General features: G+C 45.2%; 1 protein-coding gene across 9 annotated transcripts in view; it reads right to left on the reverse strand.

Moving 5' to 3' along the window:
• WDR19 (WD repeat domain 19) overlaps positions 1-24,932 on the reverse strand; it is a 126,322-nt gene that overhangs the window by 49,550 nt on the left and 51,840 nt on the right. For 8 of the 9 annotated variants that reach the window (XR_004645816.1, XM_034771250.1, XM_034771252.1 and 5 more), the window contains 8 exons: positions 22,460-22,664; positions 21,500-21,659; positions 16,210-16,320; positions 15,729-15,838; positions 13,912-13,969; positions 12,849-12,995; positions 12,676-12,758; positions 11,050-11,133 (listed from right to left, as the gene is read on the reverse strand). Coding sequence is in view for 8 of the 9 variants with exons in the window: in XM_034771250.1 (XP_034627141.1) it covers positions 11,050-11,133; positions 12,676-12,758; positions 12,849-12,995; positions 13,912-13,969; positions 15,729-15,838; positions 16,210-16,320; positions 21,500-21,659; positions 22,460-22,664 (958 nt within the window). In the remaining variant the exon portion in view is untranslated. The remainder of the gene's footprint in view (positions 1-11,049; positions 11,134-12,675; positions 12,759-12,848; positions 12,996-13,911; positions 13,970-15,728; positions 15,839-16,209; positions 16,321-21,499; positions 21,660-22,459; positions 22,665-24,932) is intronic. The other variant, XM_034771253.1, reaches the window with a different exon arrangement.

A 24,932-nucleotide genomic window follows, 5' to 3' on the forward strand; every position in this document is an offset into this window, starting at 1 on the left:
TTTCAGCGATCCAAGGTGGGTCCCCCTAGCTAGGTTGGACATGTCCGACACTAGCATCTTTGTGGGTTTTGGGGTTGTAAAGGGTCTTCCTTCAGAAACGTTTACTGGGTTTGATCACCATTTCAGAGTTGTAAGCACCTGCAGCAGAATTGTGAGGATTCTCTCCAGGTGGTGCCTGGCCGGGATGTAAACTGACGAGTGAGAGGCAGGGCCCGATTGTTGGCCTTGGCGGTGCTTATAGTCCCTGCTCTTCTTGTGGTAGGATTCTGGTCCGGCTTGACCATTTGGTCTATGGGGTTGCTGCGGTTTGAACTTCTTTCTAGGCGGCCGGTGTATATAGGCCTAGGGAACATAGGATAGCCCTAGAATCCTTAAGCCCATGCAACCTCGTGTCTGTCTGTTCTGCGAACAGGGCCAGGCCATCAAAAGGGAGGTCCTCGATCGAGAGTTGAGCCTCTGTCGACAGCCCAGAGGACATCAGCCACGATGCCCACCTCATGGACACAGTTGTTGCTATGGATCTCGCGGCCGAGTCTGCTGCATCCAAGGCAGCCTAAAGGGAGGCCCTTGCCAGTTTTCCCCTCATCTAGGATGGCAAGGAACTCTTGCGTGGACTCCTTGGGTAACGAGTCTGCAAACTTCGATATTGACTGCCACACGTTGAAATCATACCTCCTGAGTAAGGCCTGATGGTTTGCCACTCACAATTGGTGGCTGGCAGATGAATAAAATTTTCTCCCGAATAAATCAAGCATTTTGCCATCCTTATTTTTGGAAGTTGGGCCTGGCTGCCCTTGTCTCTCTTTCTCGTTGACCACTGAGACCACTAGAGAGTTCGGAGCCGGGTGAGAATGCAAGTATTCAAACCCTTTCACGGGGAGGTAATACTTTTTCTCCGCCTGCTTTCCTGGGCATGAGAGAGGATGGGGTTTGCCACAAAGTTTTTTACCAGCTTTACCACCCCTTCATGAATGGGGAGTACCACCCTGGATGGGGCTACCTCAGCCAAGATGTCAAACAAGGCGTCCGAGGGTTCCACCACTTCTCTGCCTCCAACTCCAGGTACGCTGCCACCCTCTTCAGCAACTCCTGGTGTGCCTTGGCATCATCCTGTGACACTGTCTGGGATGGTCCCGCCACTGCTTTGTCGGGCAAGGATGACAAGGAGGCGAAGATGGGAGGAGGGGTTGGCTCTCCGTCCTCTGCTTAGGTGGCCTCCACCGAGGCTGGGGGAGGTTCCTGGGCACCCTGCTCAGACCCTTCGTCCTTGTCCAGGGGCAGGCGGGATACTGTCGCTGACCTCCTCTCTGATGCTCCTGACACAGAGCACTGCATGATTGTCTCTGGTGCCTGGGGAAACCTCCATTGATTCCAAAACTGCCAAGGGATAGGCCATTGGCCCTGGGGCCATGTACCAGGCAGTGGCCCTGGGGAGCCCCCCCGATTTGGCTGGATGTGCCTGGCCCAAGACACCAGCTACCTCCTCCTCCTCCGAGCTCGAAGGGGAAAGGTCTTGCCTTGGAGACTACTGCGGTGCTGATGCGGTCTCGAAATCCTCTCCCTGCCTGCTATCCTGATGTCTGCGGCAGGGGGACCGGTACCAGAGAGCTAAGCCCCGAAGCCGTCTGCCAGGGATCGGTGATGGAGCTCGGGGGATCAGCGACGGTGACCCGGTAGTTGATGCCTAGTGCTCTGAGATCAGTGCTGTGAGTCTGGTGACTGGGAATGGGATGCAGGGGAGCGCTGCCTCGACCTGGATGATCGGTGCCGTGAGTCCAGCGATCTGCACCTCGGTACCATCCAGGATTGACTTCATCGGGGCCCCAATGGAGTCCCTCATCCCAGGGAGTGACATCTCCTGTCCAAAGACTGGAGCCATTCTGGGGACCGTTGGCGCGCTGAGGCCGTGTTGGCCATCAGGTGAGCAGTGCCATCCCACAGGGAACAGGTGCTGAGAGTCCCGTGACTGGTGCTAGGAACATTGGTCAGTCTGGGCAGGTCAGAAGCGCATCCCCGGGGATTGTCACTTTGATGTCAACTGCCGCGGTGCCAGGTAGCGATGCCGCACAGACGGAGATCATGGCATGGATTCCAGTGCTGGCTTCCCCCTGGAGACTTCCAGGTGCTGGAGCCTCTGCCACTACCTGGGGTGGCCAGTGCATTCCTAGGAGGGCTGGCTGGCCTAGCTGGCGATACAGGTGCTTGGCTGGGCTCCGGAGACTTTCTGCCCCATGAGGGTCTATGCTCCTCCCCAGACTTTCCCTTTCCCACACGGGATGTCAGGGAATGTCCTCTCCCCGGGTGCTTCCTCTGCTTCTTAGCCAGTACTAGGACTGTGACCGGCACTGGAAGGCCAGTGCCAGAGATGCACTTTGCACTGATGCTGCTGTACTTGGTGCCAAGTCCAATTTTGGCGGCTTGGAGACCGTCGCGAGGGCTGAAACACTTATCGCTAATGTGGGCTTCTCCCAAACACTTCAAGCAACTTTGGTGAGGGTCGCCTATTGGCATAGGCTTTCTACAGAGATCAAAAGGCTTGAAACTGGGGACCAGGGCATGCCCCGTCCCTGAGCTAAGTCCCATAGGGGACTATCTAACCTATCTACAACACTAACACGCTAGTCGTTAAAGAACAAAAGAACTACTTATCTAACTATTTACAACACTAAGAGAAAAAAAAAAACACTGGTTAAGTAAGTGCTTGCCAAAGCAAGCAGGGTTTGCCACAAGGCATTTGAAATTTTTGCCACCCCTTCGTGGAGTGGAAGGGCCACCCTACCTGGTACCGAGGCCAACAGGACATTGAAGAGTGAGTCCGAGGGTTCCTCCACCCCCTCGGCCTAAAGGTTGAGGTTTGATGCCAGCCTTTTCAATGGTTCCTGATGGGCCTTAGAATCCTCTTGCGGAACAGAGGGAGGAGGGGGCGTAATCGCCTCAACAGGGGAGGGTGAGGATGCAGGCGCAGTACTCTGCGTACCCACCGGTACTGGAGGTCCCACCACTTGGTTGGCCGCCGGGCCCAGAACCGAACATGCACGTCCCACTGACTCCTTTCTGGGAGGCTGGGAAAGGGAGGCCGACGGTCGTTCTGAGGCTCTGGCCACCGAGCGCACCATCACTGGTGCTGGCCAAGGAGTCCGGTGCCACTGCACCTGCTGTTGCACCGGTGGAGCAGGTTGTTCAGCCTGACTAGCCTGTCCCATCGACTGACGACTACGAAGGGAGGCTGGGCTCGTGTATGATCTACCGGTGTCTCTGGACTGGGAGGAGCGGTGGCGTCGGGGATGGTGCTGACCACGAGACCATGATCCCGACGTGGAGGAATGGTACTGCTGGTAGCAGCTGCTCTGCGATTGGCTCCGGCGGGCGCATCTGTGACAGCGCCTGGAGCGAGACGAAGAATGGGAATGGCGTCGATACCAGTATTGCAACGGGCTATGGTAGCCTCTCAAAGACGAGGACCTCCAGTGCCGTCTGTCTCGGTCTTGACAAGGCCTGCTCCCTTCGCGAGGTCTACAGTCCCTTGAGGCGGAACAGTGCCTGGAACCCCTGTCAGTTAGAACCCAGCCAACCTGGTGGGGGTCGATGGCGATCGCCCCGTGCATAATCCACACCGGTCACTGAGCAGCGAACAGCGTCAGGAACATTCCCTCGACCGCGAACGGTACCAAGCAGGAGGTGACTGCGGCGATCCAAGCAGTGGCTTGTCTCTGGACTGGGGAGCCAATGGTGGCGGTGCCCCTAATACCGGCAGGGACATAACGTCCTAGGCCTGGTCTACACTAAGAGGTTATGTCAAATTTAGCAGCGTTAACTCGAATTAACCCTGCACCCGCCCACACAACGAAGCTACTTATTTCGACACAGAGGTCTCTTTAAATTGATTTCTGTACTCCTCCCCGACGAGGGGAGTAGCGCTAAATTCGACATGGCCATGTCGAATTAGGGTAGGTGTGGATGGAATTCGACACTAATAGCTCCGGGAGCTATCCCACAGTGCACCACTCTGACGCTCTGGACAGTAGTCCGAGCTCGGATGCTCTGACGAGCCCCCAGCCACACAGGAAAAGCACCGGGAAAATTTGAATTCCATTTCCTGTCTGGCCAGTTTGAATCTCATTTCCTGTTTGGACATCGTGGCGAGCTCAGCAGCACTGGCAACGATGCAGAGCTCTCCAGCAGAGGTGACCATACAATCGCAGAATAGAAAGAGGGCCCCAGCATGGACTGATCGGGAAGTCTTGGATCTGATCGCTGTGCAGGGCGATGAGTCCGTGCTTTCGGAGCTGCGATCGAAAAAACGGAATGCGAAGATCTACGAGAAGATCTCAAAAGCCATGACGGAGAGAGAGGATATAGCCAGGATGCAATGCAGTGCCGCGTGAAAATCAAGGAGCTGAGACAAGGGTACCAGAAGACCAAAGAGTCAAACGGATGCTCTGGATCCCAGCCCCAGACATGCTGTTTCTACGAGGCACTGCATTCCATTCTAGGTGCGGCCGCCAACGCTACCCCACCACTGTCCATGGACTCTGACGATGGGGTATTGTCGACGGCCGCTTCCTCGGAGATGTTCGCGGACAGGGAAGATGAGGAAGGAGATGAGGAGGACAAGGCAGTCGACAGCGCTTTCAACGCTGATTTCCATGACAGCCAGGATCTCTTCATCACCCTCACGGAGATCCCCTCCCAAGGCGGTAACCCGGACCGTGAATCAGGGGAAGGATCAGTAGGTAAGTGTTTTAAACATTTATTTTGAACAGAATAGGAATGGTATCTTAACAATGGGTTTTTCATGATTAGTTTGCCCTAGGCGCTTTAGTTTTTAGTCCTTGCCAGTGCAGCTACTGGAAAATTCTGTCCATATGTCCGGGGATAGAGCAGAAATCCTCCTGGGACATCTCCACGAAGCTCTCCTGGAGGTATTGTGAAAGCCTTTGCATCAGATTCCTGGGGAGAGCAGCCTTATTGCATCCTTCATGGTAGGAAACTTTTCCGCGCCAGGCTAGCAGCAAGTACTCCGGGATCATTGCCTCGCAAAGCATGGCGGCATACGGCCCTGGTGTTTGCTGGCATTCACGCAGCATGCGCTCTTTCTCTGTCTCCGAAATCCTCATCAGAGTGATATCACTCATGGTGACCTGCTTTGAATTAGGGGAATATTAGTATTGGGAGTGATTGCCTGTTCCTTTACATAACTGTAACCGGCGGTTTACAGCCACGCGGTGGAGGCGGGACGGGGCAGCATGCAGGGATCTTTCCTGGGGACAGCTGCGAGGGGGGTGGGACAGGGGCAGAGTTCATGCTGGCTGGATTGCCGGCAGCAGGAACTGGCCAACGCTAGGAGCATTGCTTGGAACGTGAAAGGAGGGCACTGCTATAAATTAAGCTTTAAGCAGCCAAAAGTCTACGGCTTACCATGTCCGCCTGCTAGCCGAATTCTGTTGTCTGGCCCCGCTTGTGTGATCTGTACAGCAAGACCCTAGGCACTCAATGGGAAGGCCGAAAATTCGACCTTGTACTGAGTGCGCATGTGATAGGTACTGTGCATGGTCTTGTTCACAGAGAAAGACTATATTCATTGTTCGCAAAACTGTATCTTTGTGAGGAATTCACTCCCTTTTTCCCATCCCACAACTGCCAGTGTGTCCCGAGCTACCCGGCATCCCCCTCCCAGAGGCTGGCGCAGATCAGGCGACGAAAGAGAAGGACACGGGACGAGACGTTCTCAGAACTTATGGGCTGCTCCCGAGCCGAGGCGGCACAGCAGACCCCGTGGAGGGAGAACATGTCACAATACACAGCGAACAGGAGGACAGGTGGCAGCAGGAAGACCCGCAGGCGACTCAAACGCTGCTTGGAATAATGAGGGAGCAAACGGATACGCTCCGGCACCTTGTAGATGTTCTGCAGGACCGGAGGCAGGAGGACAGAGCCCCGCTGCATTCTATCTCTAACTGCCCTCCCCCGCCACAAAGTCCCATCCCCCCCTCACCCAAAGTCCCAAGAAGGAGGGGCAGCAGGGGCCATGAAAACAGTCACTCCACCCCTGCAGACTGCTCAAGTAGCAGAAGGCTCTCATTCCCAAAGATTTGATAAGTCCTTTCCTTCACTCCAAAAGCACCTCACCCAAACCCCCGTCCCAGTTTCATCCCCTAATTGTGTAGTTGTTAATAAAAAATACGTTTCTGTTAATTACTGTTTCCGTCATGTTCTTTCAGAGGACAGTGTGTTTGAAGGGGGGAAAGGGGGTTGGTAGTTGGAGAGCACCGTCACCTTTACCAGGGTACAGACACGGGGGCAGGTTCAGCAGAAGGTCACACGCACATTGCAGTCACTAGGCACCCTGGTCAGTCTGGGAGGTGGTTTTCATGTTCTGTGTGGGGGGGCTATGTGAGTTTGTGGCGGGGGAGGGCGGTTACAGATCTTATGCAGCGGTCCTTAGCCTGGATGACAGAGCCACGCAGCAGGGGATCTGTAACCACCCCCCCGCCACAAAGTCACATAGCCCCCACACACAGAGTCCCGAAAAGGAGGGGTGGCAGGCTCCGTTGAAACAACCAGTCCACCATTGCGGACCGCTCTAGGAGCAGGAACCTGTCATTCCTCGAGTTTAGAAGCGTCCTTTCCATCACTACACCCGCTCCGCACCACAGTCTGCGTCCCAGTTTCAACACTTTACCACGAAATCCTTAATAAAAAAAACGGTGTTAATGAACAAAGTTTCATTTATTTTATTTTTAAAGGTGTGTTGGAAGGAAGGGAAGGGGGTTGGTAACTGGAGAGGATAGTCAACATTAACTGGGTAAAGAAACGGGGGCAGGTTCAGCTTCTGTTTAAACAAACTTAATAGTCACCCTGCTCACTCTGGAACCTAGCTTTCAAAGCTTCCCGGATGCACAGCGCGTCCCACTGCGCTCTTCTAATCTCCCGGGTGTCTGGCTGGGCGTAATCAGCAGCCAGGCGATTTGCCTCAACCTCCCACCCCGCCATAAACGTCTCACCCTTGCTCTCACAGAGATAGTGGAGCACACGGCAAGCTGCAATAACAATGGGGATATTGGTTTCGCTGAGATCAGAGCGAGTCAGTAAGCTTCTCCATCTCCCCTTCAGACGTCCAAAAATACACTCCACCACCATTCTGCACTTGCTCAGCCGGTAGTTGAAGAGTTCTTTTTCACTGTCCAGGGCGCCTGTATAGGGCTTCCTGAGCCAGGGCATTAGCGGGTAGGCTGGGTCCCCGAGGATCACTATAGGCATCTCCACATCCCCAACAGTTATTTTGTGGTCCGGGAAGTAAATACCTTCCTGCAGCCGTCTAAACAGACCAGAGTTCCTGAAAACGCGAGCATTATGAATCTTGCCCGGCCAGCCGATGTTGATGTTGGTAAAACGTCCCCTATAGTCCACCAGTGCTTGCAGCACCATTGAAAAGTAGCCCTTTCGGTTAATGTACTGGCTGGCCTGGTGGTCCGGTCCCAGGATAGGGATGTGAGTTCCATCTATAGCAGTTTGGGAATCCCATCGCAGCAAAGCCATCTATGATCACCTGCACGTTTCCCAGGGTCACTACCTTTGAGAGCAGTAGCTCAATGATTGCATTGGCTACTTGAATCACAGCAACCCCCACGGTAGATTTGCCCACTCCAAATTGGTTCGCGACTGACTGGTAGCTGTCTGGCGTTGCAAGCTTCCAGAGGGCTATGGCCACTCGCTTCTGGACAGTCAGGGCTGCTCGCATCTGGGTGTCCTTGCGCTTCAGGGCAGGGGACAGCAACTCACAAAGTTCCAGGAAAGTTCCCTTACGCATCCGAAAATGTCGCAGCCACTGTGATTCATCCCAGACCTGAAGCACTATGTGGTCCCACCAGTCCGTGCCTGTTTCCCGGGCCCAGAATCGCCGTTCCACAGCATCAATATGACCCATTGCCACCATGATGTTCATGGCGCAGGGTCCCGTGCATTGTGAGAGGTCTGTGCCTCTCTCAGACTTGATGTCCTCACCGCGCTGCCGTAGCCTCCTCGCCTGATTTTTCAGCATTTGCCTCTGAAAAAGATGCATGATAAGGTGCGAGATGTTGACAACGGCCATAACTGCAGCGATGATCGCAGCGGGCTCCATGCTCGCAGTGCTGTGGCGTCCGCGCTGTCACTCACCAGAAAAGTGCGCAAACTGATTGCCCGTCAGCGCTTTCATGGAGGGAGGGCGGGAGGGAGGGTTGAATGACGAGAGTTACCCAAAACCACCCTCGACACATTTTTTGCCCCAGCAGGCATTGGGGGCTCGACCCAGAATTCCAATGGGCAGCGGGGACTGTGGGATAGCTGCCCACAGTGCACCGCTTCCAATGTCGACACTTGCCCCGTTAGTGTGGGCTCACAAAGTCGAATTACTGTCCTTAGTGTGGATACACGTTTGACTTTGTAATATCGGTTCCACAAATTCGCTTTAAGTAAAATCGAACTACTCTCGTAGTGTAGACATACCCCCAGGCTGCTTGCACCGTCCCAGCCTGAGCCGACTGGGCCGGGCTACTCCACTCAACCTGAGTCGGAGGAGTGGAGACCAACGGGGACCAAGAACTGCCCAATATGGGTCTAGTCTCTCCCCTGGTCTTGCTCCAGTGCCTCGGACAGGGAGTGGTGCCGACTGGTGGAAGGCACCGAAGGGTCGCTGTGCACCGACGCCACGGTACCCGGTGCCAACTTGGAGCAGCGCACCGGAGTCGGGGTCAACGCCTACTTCATCAGAATGGCTTGGAGACAAATGTCCCTTTCTTTCTTGGTCCGAGGCTTGAAGGATCTACAAGTCTTGCAGCGATCACTGAGATGGGTTTCCCCCAGACAGCGTAAACAGTCCAAGTGCGGGTCACTCACTGGCATTGGCCGCCTGGAAGTGTCGCATGACTTAAAGCTCAGGGCACTGGGCATGCCCCGACCCAGGCGCACTAAACTAAACTAAACTACTTTAGCTACAGGTACTAACTAACTATGAATGAACAAGAGTTCAAGAGGATAGCTGCAGACACACTGGAATAGAGCAGGTCCGATGCACCTTCACTGGCGGCAAGAAGGAACTGAGGGTGGGGGGGAAGCACGCAGTGCCCCTCATACCGTGCCATAGAAGCGCCACTCCAGGAGTCGCTGGGGCACTCCCCTATGGGTACTGCTAGGGGAAAAACTTCCGGCACTGGTGCACGTGGCGAGCATGCCACATATTGTGGAATACACATGAGCAATCACTTGAAGAAGAACTCCCATTCTCTTCTCTTCCCCAGTCAAACAAGTTACAATAGGACCTTCCTCATTCACACACTGTATTACTGTCATAAAAATAGTGGCCTCTGCTCACATCACAGCAAATATTTAGCAGAAGAGCACTGCAGTGACTCCTCATAATACTAAGACTTTTTATTTTCACAAAATATTCTGCAGTACGTTTATTTGTATATTACAAATAGCAAAAACTATATTTTGTGATTAAGTATCCTTTTCTTTTGTGTTTGCTTATCTAAACATTAATCAATAATTTGCAAAGACTGTCCCTGTCATTTTAACAACATTCCTTGTTTCCTTTGCCTTTAGCTATAGAGTTTTTAGAACGAAAAAACCACTTGTTTGACAGTCTCTTATGTGGTAATAATGTTGGTAATAACTGTCCTTTTGGGGAAATGAAAAGATATTAGTTGAGGTGTTGTGGTTGCTGTTGCTGTTGCTGTTAAAGTCCAATTCTGTTTTCTAGAAGACAGCACAAGACACACACAAGTGAGAAGAGAAAAGAACAGCGAAGATCGAAAATGCAGCTTTTGGATCTGGTGTTGACTCCTACCTGCAACCACACTGCTGCATGGGGAGGGGATATGGCTCACTGTCTTAATAGTCATTGTGAGATCTGGCAAACTTGTACCAGCATCTTTAGGGCATTGCTTTTTGTCACCTCTTTCTGGTCACAGGGTAACAGCAATGTTACAAATACAGTCTTGCCTGGCTAAGCCAGACTCTTATTAAGCAGAAGGTAAAAGCAGAGGGACAGGAAAGAGAAGAAATATGTGGGGGGGAGGGCGGATTTGAAAAAAGAAGACACTGTGTGTGAGCGTGCACATGTGAGAGAAACGGAGAGTTCAGAATTTAGCTGGAGCTGGTGGAGGTGGCAATGTCATCTGAATCCCCCTCTCTGGCCCAATCTGGTCAGCATCTTTCTCAGGACCAGGATAAGAGAGCCCCACAGTGTTACAACAGATCCTGGGGACTCAAGAGACAGTGGCAGCCATGATGGTAAAGCCTGCTGCAGCAGTTGCTGGCAAACAGCTTCTTCCTCCTGAATTTCCCCCAAAAGTTTTCTCTTTTAAGGATTTCAAAAGGGCAGTGATGAGCAGAAAAGCCCATCCTCTCAATATTTTGATCATCAGTTAGTCCTAATTTCCAACACACCAATTTTCTTGTTTACCAGGCATGATCTTAACACAGTCCTTGAATTATATCGATAGGCTTTTTTGTCTCTTTTCCACCTTTTCTCATCAATGTTTATTGATGTTTGATGTTTATTGTTATTGTCACATTTTATGAACTTCCCTCGCTTCTTACAGTTGAGTTCACAATTAAGGTAAATTTGGAGACCCAATTATTACAAACAGTGCTACTGTAATTTATTTTAAAAAAGTAAAAACTTTTTGTTTCACAGGCTGTCATGACTAATCACAGCTTTTTATAAAAACTCAGAATGAGTCTTTAGAAGAAAAATAAACTTCAGCACATCACCACCACTGAACAAAGCTACAGTACTTAACAGCTTTAATGCTACTTTTTTAAAAATAGCTTTTTAAAGTTTAACCCAAGGATAATCTATCAGAAGTATTTCTTTCCTAATCAGCAGCATAATCTTTGTCTAGTTTCAAGATGTTTGCATAACACTTGATTTTTATATTTTTCCACAAATTAGTCCAAAAACTTAGTCACTAGATATACTAATTTTTTTATTAATGAAACTGTGAATATTAACATTCTGTAGCTTTAAACCTTTGGCTATTTGATTCTGGAAATTAAACACACCTGCCATCTGCTTCTTTTGCCTTGGCATACTGCAGGTGAATCTTTGGAGATGATACACAAGGGAGAAGCTCACCCACCTTTGCCCTAGAAAACAAAGAGAATAAAGTAATCAAATAATAAATTGATCTTTCTTTTTAATTTGTCTTCGCCAAATAAAAGTATACGCATATTTATAGAAATACTTGAGAGAAAAGAAAAAGGGACTTACAAAATGTGTGCAGTATGAATACCAGCAACAACATGATCTTATTCTTTAGTAATAATTAAGACAAAAAAATGTAGTATGTAAAAGTGATCTCATTTTCATTTAAACGAACAAGGAAATTAATCATGATATTTTGCATTACAAATATGCTCTCTTCTGTTATATACAAGAGAAGCTTTGAAAGAGCTTCAAAGTTTTCAAAAATAGGCACTTGCTACACATCTAAAAACTAGTAATTGGTTACTGTGCATTTTCGGGCCATTTTATGCTGCTCTGACAATGTAAAGGGGCCTTACAGAATTAGAATATCATTTTTTCCTTGTTTTAATTTTGGATGTGATCATAGGCCCCAATCTTCACAGGTATTTAGAAACCAGTGGAAGTTACATACCTAAATACTTTAGTGAATTTGGTCTGTAGTTTCTATTTGTGAGAAGTGCCAGACAGATCACTCTGGACTCTGCCATACTCTCATTTATTCACAGAAAAGGCACAACACTGATGACAGCAATGCAAGCCTTCCTTGCACAACCCCAATGTGTCTCATTTCTGACCTGGAGGAACTAGCTCATGAGGAAAAGGTACATCTGTCTTTCTACCAATTCAATTATTGTTCGCTCTGCAGAGATTGCTAAGAGGAGTCCAATTATGGTGGCAATTCTATTATGTAAACACCTGCTCCCTAGGAACTGGACAAGGGCCAAGTTCATTTTGGAAACGACACTGAACAGCCCTATGATGCTAAAACAACGAGGAGTCCTTGTGGCACCTTAGAGACTAACAAATTTATTTGGGCATAAGCTTTTGTGGGCTATAACCCACTTCATCAGATGCCTGGAGTGAAAAATTCAGTAGGCAGGTATAAATATACAGCATGTGAAAAGATGGGAGCTGCCTTACCAAGTGGGGGGTCAGTGCTAACGAGGCCAATTCAATTAGGGTGGATGTGGCCCATTCCCAACCGTCGACAAGAAGGTGTGAGTATCAACAGAGGGAAAATTGTTTTTTTTGTAGTAACTCAGCTACTCCCAGTCTTTATTCAGGCCTTTATTCAGAACTGGAATTAATTTGCAAACTTGACACCATCAAATCAGGCCTGAATAAAGACTGGGAGTGAGTTACTACAAAAAATAATTTTCCCTCTGTTGATACTCACACCTTCTTGTTGACTGCTGGGAATGGGCCACATCCATCCTGATTGAATTGGCTTTGTTAGCACTAGAAGTTTTGATTTACATCAACCTGCGTTTCTGAAGATTCAGAGAGTGTAAATCATACTTGACCTAGTCCCCAGGAAAAGAGTCATGTGAACTGTGTGTCTGATTAATCAAGTTGATCAGGGACTCCTATTCCTTTTTAAAGGGCACTACAATAAAACCTGTTTTTCAAGGAACGTAATACCGCACTAAAGCTGCACTTACCAGTTTTTACAGCGGATATATACTGATGCTGCCTTGTCGTAATATTGCCCTTTTTCATATAGCTGGGCGGCTTCTGAAAACTGCTACAATAATGAAAATTATACAATTTGTTAACTTATTTGTAGACTGTGAATTCATCATGTTATTAATGCTCTCTGTATTACTACGGATACCTTCATACTCTCCAGAATGGCTCCACAGTCTCTCTTTAGCAGCCTGCTAGGATGTTTAATGGCTTGGTTAACCCCTCGACGAATGTCTCCCATTCGAATGGACATCTGAGCCACTCCAGCTAGGCAAGCTTCATCATGTTCCTGGTACTGGTGATCAAAAGTAAAGTGATAACTATATTTTCAGTACAAAAACTACTGGTTTTACAGAAGCCATTGCAATGATTGCAACAACAGTGAAATGCATCAACCAGAAACAACCTGACCTCAGGTAAAACTGTTCTTGTCTAAAAAATTTAAACCAGAGTTTGAAAAGGCAACAGTCAGTATTTATGATTAAATAATGGCACCACTAATTGTGGAAAAGCCTATGTTTTCCTTACTGGCCACATTTAGGTAACTTTCTGGTGAAGTTTCATCTAGTCTTTCACACTACATTCTATTTTTTGAAATAACTGAGTAGGCCAAGCATACAGGACAAAGGTAAGTTTCAAAAAGAGACAAAGAAACAGAACAAAACACCAAAACAGATGTAAGAAAGAGACAGATGGGGAAATTACTTGCTTCTAATTGGACTTCTCTCAAAGTACTAGCCCCCCAATTCACACATTTGGTTTTAAATATACAAGGAAACATTTCTATTTCTCTTGTTTTGAAAAAATCTGACTATTCATTTTTCTTCTTCTTTACTGAACAATTGACTACACCAAAGGAGCAGAGATCTATATAAGTATCATATATAAATATATTATTATTTTGGCACTGTCCCCCTTAATATTTATATAAATATTGTGAAATTGTTCAAATGATGAAAATAATTTCTGTACTACAATCTTAATGCAATAGATATTAATAAACTACTGATTTACATCAAATAAGCCATTTTTCTCTGTGTATAAAATGACAGGAAAGACCAATATATCAATATTGTTCTTCGAAAAGGAAGAGAGTCATATCATTTACAGACGAATACAAAATCCTGTATTTAAATATACTGTAACAGAAGAATTCAGTGTATAATATATATTACATTTACTTGTATGCTGCCATCATTGAAGAGTATTACCTTATTGTCCTTTGTGATTCCCTTCTCATAGTGCGCCAAAGCATTCACATAATCACCCCTAAAAGAAAATAATAATTTATATTAAAAATGTAAATTAATAGGAACAACAGTTGCAGAGATATTAAGCCTGCATACTTAGGATATCCATTCCATTTATTTGTCAGCTAATCGACTCTTATTAAAACAGTTAATCCTGTGATCACATTTTTGCAGCATTTAATGTAAATTGCAATTCTTTTTTGAGGTGGCCACTGCATATTCCCATTTTGTGTGATGTGCACCCCTAGTGCTGCTGCATTTCCTTTGGGAACCTTCTGGAAAGCAGCACCACATTCAGACCTAAGGTTACAAAAGTACCATATGGTCACAAATGCCTCAGTTCCCTCCTTTCTGTGGCCACCTGCAGGTATCTTCTCTCAGTATACAGGGTGATTTGGATACAAAACTCCCTTAATTTTTAGACTTAAATTGTATTATTGTTAGTTAGTAAGTGTTATGTAGTTTGTGCCATGGCATATTTAGTTTTCACTTTGAACCTATGGTCCTTGAACCTTTTAATTATGGCTCTCCAGGACTCTGTGGCTCAGATAAGAAGGCATAATTAAGCATGTGCGTCATGTCCCTTCATGTTCCAAGAAGAATAAGCAGTGAGTATGCACACCTGTCTCTTGGAGAAGCCTCTTTCCTATATCACTTCTAGGCCTTTACACCTTGAGCTCAACAAGCAATAGAAGCTGATTTCAGAAAGAAGTGTCCTATTTTGATACCACTAATGTTGACTGAATGATTTATTTACCAACTTAAACAAAACAGAAATAGGACATTATTATTCCCAAATAAGAGGGTTCCCAGACTTGTTCTGAAACAACAAAAGGTGTGAATTAAAAATGATTTAGTAACTGCAGTGCATATTTGCATGGAAATAATGCCTATGTCAGGGTTTATGGCTGTTGTGCCAAAATCTTCTATGGGCCCTAGAAAGTGAGTCTTCTAAAGCTCGAAAGTCACTGGTGATGAGGCTGAATTTGACTTCTAAGGAGCTCCTTTGTATGATCTCTTTGGTAGCGTAGAAACCTGGTACTGTGAGAAGCAATCTCTCAACCACTGTTTTCCCATAAATCTCATTTGCTTTACCAGATTAAGCCTGCTCAGTGGCTGCTCACGGGAACATACTTGAAGCAGCCATGATCCCCTACCTTGATTTGGCAGCCAAAGGGAACAGGATATCAACCTGGTAGGGGCAGCTATATAGTTAGGTTTAAAAGACAAGGGTAGTAGGGTAGACTCCTTCTCTCTACCAGGGACTGCTGACCTGAAAGTCTGGCTCTCCTTTTTCACAAATATACAGGAGATGGGATGACCCAGCATGATCTGGGAAGGAGAGGCATGGGCATTTAAATACCAGGCTGTCTTCCACTCTCAACAGTGGAGATAAAAGATGGCAGGAAGGAGAAAGCTACTCCAAGCTGACACTGCTCTGCAACTAAACCTCTGGTTAATGGTCTATTTTGTTTGCATTGGGAAGTTTGCCGGTTGGTGTGCACTTCATTTTTTGCTTTTTTGGGCACTTAAATCAATCATGAGCAGCTATTTTTGTGAACCATGTCTCCAGAGTAGTTTTCTGTGGATACTCCCAATTTCCCTGGTACAGCAGCTGCAGGACCTCTCAGGGATTCTGTATAGCACTGCAATGAGCTGGAGTGGCTCAACAAATCAAGATCTTTGTGGAAATGCTTTCAGGATATCGCTAATATTTTTCTATTTAGTAGGAGTACTAGTTCAATATTACAATACTACATTTTTACAGGAGAACATACGTGAATTCAAGCTGCATAGCATATTCCTTTGATATGAACGGGATCTGGCCTGGGGCCAAACGTTTAGCCAGTTGCAGTGCGCTGTCCCAGTGCTGCAAATCTCTTCTCATCTGTTACCAAAAGAAATTCTTTGAAGTCAGCTTTTGGGGGGGAAACAATTTTCTGATGTAAGCATCAAATACTGAATCATTATATTATTTTCTAGTATTATAAATACAATTATCAATGTTAGAATCTTGGCTGGATGCAATAGAAAGTTTGAGACAGATGATAGCAAGAAGGTGATATTGTAATAAGAGGCATAATACATACTTATCTTAAGCAATTGACAGACCCATATCATTATGACTCAAAATGTTTAGAAATACTACAAAACTAAGCAGAATTATCACCATGTAAAATAATCAGGTAGTAGTGTATATTAGGTTGGCAAGAAAAACAATTAACATCTGACAACGTTTTAGGCAACTTAACTGGGTACCTCAAGTGCAGCAACAGGACAGGTGGATGCCAGATATAAATCCTGAGCCAGATTAAAGTCATTAGTAAACATGGCAAGATGTCCGGCTAAAAGGTTGTGGTCTTCTATTCCCTGTAAATAAAAATGCCGAGTGCTACAACTGTCCAGAAGATGACCCTATTACAGACTGTCATTTATTACTAATTTTTAAAAGATTCTACAGATCCATCTGCCAGGTCATGTCTATGCATGTGTCACATTTGTCACTTAGAAAAAACATGGCACACACATTTGCTGTATGATATGCACAGTTACATAATTTGTTAAAACCTCTCTCATTACACAAGAAATGGGACATTTCTCAATGTACATGGAAGGGATTCCATCAAATAGGAAAGGGCAGATTCTACCCCAATACACGGCAGTCCCCTAGCAAAATGCAAGAGCCCAGTTTGAAAGCCCTCATTCAAACAGTTCCAATAAAGCTAATGGGACTCCTCATGTAAGTAAGAGTTGCAGAAATGGATACCGGTACTTACACAAATCAGAATTTTTTATTTTTTATTTTTTTATTTTTTTTAGGGTTTCGGCATTTCACAAAAACAGTCAAGGCATTCAAAGTGACACATTTTTTCAATTGTTTTTAAATGAGAAAATGTTTGAAGGCCATTACCATTAAAACCGTCCAATATCATATTCCTCCTAGAGGCATTCTGCACCAAAAAATTAAAAATTCTGTGCCAAAAATAAAAAATTTTGCACACAATATTTTAAAATTCTGCAAATGTTATGTGTCAAAATAATACTACATCAGGGATCGGCAACCTTTGGCACGCGGCTTGCCAGGGTAAGCACCCTGGCGGGCCGGGCCGGTTGTTTACCTGCCACGTCCTCAGGTTCGGCTGATTGCAGCTCTCACTGGCTGCGGTTCGCCGCTCCAGGCCGAGGGATGTGCTGGCCGCCGCTTCCTGCCGTCCCCATTGGCCAGGAGCAGCGAACCGTGGCTAGTGGGAGCAATGATTGGCCGAACCTGCGGATGCGGCAGGTAAACAAACCAGCCCGGCCCACCAGGGTGCTTACCCTGGCAAACCGCGGTGCCAAAGGTTGCCGATCCCTGCACTACATAATTGCACCAATTTCAATTATTTTGGAAATTTATTTCAAAATACCTGTCAGCAAGCATGTCTGTAACAATATAAACACAAAATTTTCCCCAGGAGTAGAGAGTTAAAGAAACACCTATGACAACCCAGATCCTGTTTCTCTGCCCCCTTCCCAGAGCCCCGTCAGGATGCCAGACACCCGCAACCCCTCCCGCCAGAGCCCAGCCGTGCCCCCCACACCCAGCCAATACACCTGAATCCTCTCTGCCCAGAGCCCAGCTGTGGGGCCCCCACGGGCAAGATACCCGCCCTCTTCCCCCCACTCCCGAGCCCAGGGATCCAGAGGGAGAAACAGCCTGATGATCAGTCCCAGATTTGCATGGAGTTTCCTGCCTGCCGCCCTCGCCTTGCCTCAGAGCATGCTGGGAACTGTAGCTGCCAGGAACCTTCTAGCTCCCTCCTCCTCCCCCCAGCAGTGTCTTCTATGTATGAGCTGGGCTCTGCTGAGTCCAGCAGCACCCAGTGACAGCTAGCAGCACTACAGCCCATTTCTGTAGGGGAAAGGAAATTCTGCACTGTGCAATGGCGAAGAATTTCCCCAGGAGTAAATATCAACAATTTGCAATAGAACAGTCTAACATTTCCTGTTTTAATATGCATTTTTAAGATGAACTATTGCAAATTATTGATCTTAGTTACAATGTAACAATCATGAACATTTATCAAAAAACTATAATAAAAATGCTTCATTCTGAATGTCTTGATTGTCTCTGTAAAATCTATACTGTATGAGTAGACACATTGTTGTAACTATATTAATTATATATTTGAACAGTATACAAATCTAATGGAAAAAAGAACAGAAAGGAATGAGAAAAATGAAAACAAAAACGCTTCAATTTTCTGCTTTGTTTTCTTCAAATATATATTACTATGTATACACATATTGTTTTATTAATTTTGGATTAAAAACTCACGTTAATGCAACATATTAAGGTTACTTGAACACAAAAAAAGCTAGAAATGCAAAAGTTTAGTTTCTAAAAGTAATATGAACTCCCACATGTTACACACATTATAAATACTACTTGTACATTTTGATTTCTAGATTTCTAAATTATTATATACCATTTACATACAGAATGTGCAAAGGCAAAGCATCAACAAAGCACTGAAAAGTTGTAAACAGAGCACAAGTGTTTAATATATAGAAATATTTTATTGTGACTTCATGGACAAAAAATGAAATAATGACATTAATGTTATATATGTTATATTAAGAAAACCAAACAGAAAAATTATAAAAGGTTTTGAAATAAAGCCTTTATAAGGACTCTGACCCGTGAGGTGGACAAACTGACAACAAACGTGAATATTCTGGGGAGCATGAAAACCAGGAGCAATCTAACACATACACAACCCATTTGCCAAATTCTGATTTTAGTTACACCATTGTCAACCCAGAGAGACTCCACTTATTTCAGCCGTTACTCCAAATGAGATCATAACATAGCCTTAGGATTTTGAAATATGAGGAGAAAGCAGAAGGAAAATGCAGAATTTCTTGGTGGGCTCATAAAATCTTTAAAAGCTCTTGTAGCTCACCTTTTAAAAAACAAACTTAATAGAAATTTTAGTATTCAAACAGTGTTGGAATTGTCTATGTTAGAGACAAAGGCCAAAAGAATTTGGTAATTTCTAACACTTCCAAAATGTGTAACTCACCGGTGCTTTGAAAGTAAGTGCCATTTCAACCATGCCAAAGTTTCAAAATCAGCTTTGTCCTGTCTTCTACTTATTTCTAGAAACATAATACCGTGTTCTCCTTTCTCAGGAACTGCCACAACCCATAGGGTAACCCCTAGATCTTGTGTTATGAGGAGTAAATAATACATTTTTAAAAATTACACAAAAACATAAGAATGGCCATAGTGAGTCAGACCAATGGTCCATCGAGCCCAGTATCCTGTCTTCTGACAGTGGCGAATGCCAGGAGCTTCAGAGGGAATGAACAGAACAGGTAATCATCAAGTGATCCGTCCCATTGTCCATTCCCAGCTTCTGACAAACAGAAGCTAGGGACACCATCCCTGCCCATCCTGGCTAATAACCATTGATGGACCTATCCTCCATGAACTCATTTAGTTCTTTTTTAAATTCTGTTATAGTCTTGGCCTTCACAACCAGGGGCGGCTCTATGTATTTTGCCGCCCCAAGCACAGCAGTCAGGCAGCCTTTGGCGGCATGCCTGCAGGAGGTCTGCTGGTAACGCGGATTCGGCAGCATGCTTATGGGAGGTCTGCCAGTTCTGTGCCTTTGGCGTACCTGCCGCTGAATTGCCGCTGAAGCTGCGGGACCGGTGGACCTCCTGCAGGCACGCCACCGAAGGCAGCCTGACTGCCACCCTCACGGCGACCGGCAGGCCGCCCCAGGCACGTGCTTGGTGCGCTGGTGCCTGAAGCCGCCCCTGTTCACAACATCCTCTGGCAAAGAGTTCCACAGGTTGACTGTGTGTTGTGTGAAGAAATACTTCCTTCTGTTTGTTTTAAACCTGCTGCCTATTAATTTCATTGGTGTCCCCTAGTTCTTGTGTTATGAGGAGGAGTAAATAACACTTCCTTATTTACTTTCTCCACACCAGGCATGATTTTATAGCCCTCAATCATATCCTACCTTAGTCGTCTCTTTTCTAAGCAGAAAAGTCCCAGTCTTATTAATCTCTCCTCATATGGAAGCCGTTCATCCCCCCTATCATTTTTATTGCTCTTTTCTGTATTTTATCCAATTCTAATATCGTTTTTGAGACGGGCGATCAGATCTGCACACAATATTCAAGATGTGGGTGTACCATAGATTTATATATAAAGTCAATATGATATTTTCTATCTTCTTATGTAATCCTTTCCTAATGGTTCCTAACATTGACTGCTGCTGCACATTGAACAGATATTTTCAGATAACTATCCACAATGACACCAAGATCTCTTTCTTGAGTGGTAACAGCTAAGTTAGAGCCCATCATTTTATATGTATAGTTGGGAGGGATTGTGTTTTCCAATGTGCATTACTTTGCGTTTATCAACGTTGAATTTCATCTACCATTTTGTTGCTAAGTCACCCAGTTTTGTGAGATCTCTTTGTAACTCTTTGCAGTCTGCTTTGGCCTTAACTACCTTGAGTAGTTTTGTATCATCTGCAAATTTTGCCACCTCATTGTTTACCCCTTTTTCCTGATCATTTATGAATATGTTGAATAGGGCTGGTCCCAGTACAGACCCCTGTGGGGAACACCACCATTTACCTCTCTCCAGTCTGAAACCTGACCATTTATTCCTATCCTTTGTTTTCTATCTTTCTTTTAACTAGGTACTGATCCATAAGAGCATCTTCCCTCTTATCCCATGACAACTTACTTTGCTTAAGAGCCTTTGGTGAGGGACCTCGTCAAGGCTTTCTGAAAATCTAAGTACACTGCTACCTCAATATAACGCAACCCGAAATAACGCAACCCAATATAACACGAATTCGGATATAACGCTGTAAAGCAGTGCTCTGGGGGGGGGGGGGGGAAGAGGGGCTGCGCACGCCGGTGGATCAAAGCAAGTTCAATATAAGGCGGATTCACCTATAACGTGGTAAGATTTTTTGGCTCCCGAGGACTGTATTATATCGAGGTAGAAGTGTACATTATATCCCCTGTATCACCCTCGTCCACATGCTTGTTGACCCCCTCAAAGGATTCTAGTACATTGGTGAGGCATGATTTCCCTTTACAAAAAACATGTTGACTCTTCCCCAACAAATTGAGTTAGGCTTATCAGCCTGTAGTTACTAGGATCACCTCTGGAGCCTTTTTAAAAAATTGGCGTCACATTAGCTATCCTCCAGTCATCTGGTACAGAAGCTGATTTAAATGACAGGTTACATACCATAGTATATGTACAGTACATGCAGTACTACAGTGCTGAATGCAAATCAACTAATTAAGGAGGGATTCCAGTAACTAACATATTCCGGAATATGCAAGCTGTTTAGAGGTGGCTCTGGTTTCTCAATACATACTCTTCCTCTCCCTCTAAGATACTGACACCTCTAAAATAATTCTTCTTCGGTATAAACACACAACACCAGAATTCCAGCAACCTTAAAAGTGCATTTAAATCTTAATCTTTTTACAAAAATGCTTGGTAATTACTTTTAAATGTTACCTTTATTTGTTCTAGTGACATCACCATCCCAACATTTCCAACTGTCCGATAAACACGTATTGCAAACTCCAATTCCATGTGATGTAGGCAAGCTCTGGCCAGCTCATTCCAACCAGATTGACCATTCAGAAGTTTGCATATCTCCCATGCTTCAGAAAACCTATGCAGGGTGAAAAACAAAACTAAAACACACAGTTGCATTCAATGTGTATTTTCTTAGAACATTTTCTCTTAAACCTCAAAAACTAGTTAACCTCAAAGCAGAGGGAAACTGGGGACTGACTAATTTCTAGGTTTTGTGGAAATTGCTAGGAGCCCTCTGACAGGAAAAAGCAGGGCCACATGAATACACCGGCCTGAAGTTTATACCAAATTGCCCCACCTTTCTCCTTCAAAAACATACTTTCTTTCCCTGGCTTACTTCTCACCTTGCACTACACCCTCCCATTGTACTGTTTTTTGCTCCCTTAGAATGGAAGGAGTGGGTGGCATACACTTTCAGCGAGTTTTGAGGCAGAAGCTACCATGCAGCCCAGAATACTCTTGAATAAATTACTGTAGCTCTTACTTTACAGTGAGAAAAAGTATCATTGGGTCATTTGTTACTTGGCTACCCAGACAGATTAAGCACTTATACGGAATGATGGTTCAATATAATTTTAATCGATATTCAGCAAGAGATTTTTTGAACACCAATGTATGCTGTACTGTGTTCTTCAATCACAGAAGGAAATGATTAACCCAATATACACCTCTACCTCGATATAACGCTGTCCTCGGGAGCCAAAAAATCGTACTGCGTTATAGATGAAACCGCGTTATATCGAACTTGCTTTGATCCATCGGAGTGCGCAGCCCCGCCCCCCCGGAGCACTGCTTTACCGCATTATATCCGAATTAGCGTTATATCGGGTCGCGTTATATATTGGGGGTAGAGGTGTAATTAAAAAGCGGACCTACCTTTTCAGCATTAAAGTCTGAGTAAGTATTTGTTTCAGCTCATTAAATCCGGTGTCTTTCAAAATGCCAAGGAAACTATGAGTACTAAGATAGATATTGTTTGTTTTCCCACTCTGAGTCTGACAGGTTAATTCTCCATTATACAAAAGCAATGGTTTGTGGGAAAAGGGAACCTTGGTGCCACCTGCCAAAATAACTTTGGACCCTGTATTAGGAGATCAGAAAAAAAACCGTTATTTAAAATGCTCCTACATTATGACATGTTTAGCAACCAGTTGCAGTTGTGAACAGTTAAGAAATGTAAGAGTGAAGAAATCTTATTCTGAAAATGCCAACAGCTTTGTTCTTTTATCCTTTGGCATAGCAGCAGCACTACACCTGGACCAGTCTGACTAATTAAAGGTCTCCTGTTTGGCATTCATCATCTACGGTATGTACCAAGTGTCAAAGTATATACCAAAAAAAATTTGAAGAACAACTAGCAAAAGACACAAAAAGAACATTTTTTTTTAAAAAGTACTTCAGAAGCAGGAAGCCTGCCAAACAATCAGTGGATGACAGAGGTGCTAAAGGACCATTCAAGAAAGACAAGTCCGCTGCAGAGAACCTATATGAATTCATCGCATTGGTCTTCACTGCAGAGGATGTGAGGGAGATTCCCACACCTGAGCCATTCTTGTTAAGTGACAAGTCTGAGGAACTGTCCCAGACTGAAATGTCAATAGAGGTGGTTTTGAAACAGATTGATAAATTAAACAGTAATACGTCACTAGGACCAGACAGTATTCACCCAAAAGTTATGAAGGAACTCAAAAAAATATAAAATTGCAGAACTACTAACTATGGTATGTAACCTATTGCTTAAATTAGTCTCTGTAACAGATGACTGGAGGATAGCTAATACAATGCAAATTTTCAAAAAAGGCTCCTAGCAATTACAGGCTGGTAAGCCTAACTTCAGCATCAGGCAAATTGGTTGAAACTATAGTAAAGAACAGAGTTATCAGATACATAGATTAACACAATATGTTGGGGAAGAATCATCATAGCTTTGGTAAAGGAAAATCATGCCTCACCAATCTATTAGAATTCTTTGAGGGTGTCAACAACTGTGTTGACAAGGGTGATCCAGTCGATATAGTATACTTGGACTTTCAGAAAGCCTTTATCTAGGTCCCAAACCTCAAGCTCTTAAGCTTAAACTTAAGCTCCTAAAGGCTCTTAAGCAAAATAAACTATAATGGGATAAGAGGTAGGGTTCTCTCATGAATCAGGAACTAGTTAGATACAGGAAACAAAATGTAGGAATGGTTTATTTTCACAGTGGAGGAGGTAAATAGTGGGGTACCTGAAAGATCTGTATGGGGATCTGAGCTGTTCAACATATTCATAAATGATCTGGAAAAGGGGGTAAACAGTGATGTGGCACACTTTGCAGACAATACCAAATTTCTCAGCATAGTTAACTCCAAAGAAGAGTTAAAAAGGGATCTAATTAATCTGGGTGACTGGGCAACAAAACAGCAAATGAAATTCAATGTTGATAACCGTGAAGTAATGCATACTGGAAAACACTCAACTCTACATACAAAATGATGGGGTCTAAATTAGCTGTTACCATTCAAGAAAGAGATCTTGGTGTCATTGTGGATAGTTCTCTGAAAACAGCCACTCAATGTGCAGTGGCAGTCAAAAAAGCTAACCGAATATTAAGAATCATTAGGAAAGGGATAGATAGTAAGACAGAAAAGAGGAGGTTACCTGTTACTGGAGGTTCTTCGAGATGTGTGATCTGTATTCTTCGAGATGTGTGATCTGTATTCCCGATCTGTATTCCACGGACGGTTTACACATGCACACCATGGTCTGGAGTGGAGAATTAGAAAGTAGTGTCCATCGGTCCGCACATGTGCCCTGATTTGTCTCATGTTTTTTTCTGAAGAGATAAAGGGCGGGACAGGCAACTCCAGTTCCTTTTCCACTGCAAATCCAGCAGATCTGCAGCAGAAGGCAAGGAGGGTGGGAAGTGGAATAGAGATAGGGGCCACGCATTTCAAAGAACCTCCAGTTACAGGTCAGTAAATTCCTCTTCTTCTTCTTCTTCTTGGTGTGACAGGCCCTATTGTATTCCATTGAGGGTGACTAACAAGTGGTACCTAAGTCAGAGGAGGGTGCGAAGATGCAGATGGAAGAGATAAGCAGAGGACAGCCACGCCCTGAGGGAGGCATCCGTCACTGAGTCCTTCACCAAGGCATAATGTGCAGCAAAGATGTGTACTGAATTCCATGTGGCTGCTCTACATATATCGCAAAGCAGCACATGGTGGAGGCAGGCCATGGTTGAAGCCTGGGCTCTCATAGAATGGCCTACATCCCCGAGGGTAGTGGGAGGACAGATAATTGATATCATAGTGTAATGCATCCCAAAATCCACTTGGAAATTAGCTATGTAGAGATTGCCTGCCTCTTAACT

Source organism: Trachemys scripta, chromosome 5, assembly GCF_013100865.1.
Source record: "Trachemys scripta elegans isolate TJP31775 chromosome 5, CAS_Tse_1.0, whole genome shotgun sequence".
NCBI lineage: Eukaryota > Metazoa > Chordata > Testudines > Emydidae > Trachemys > Trachemys scripta.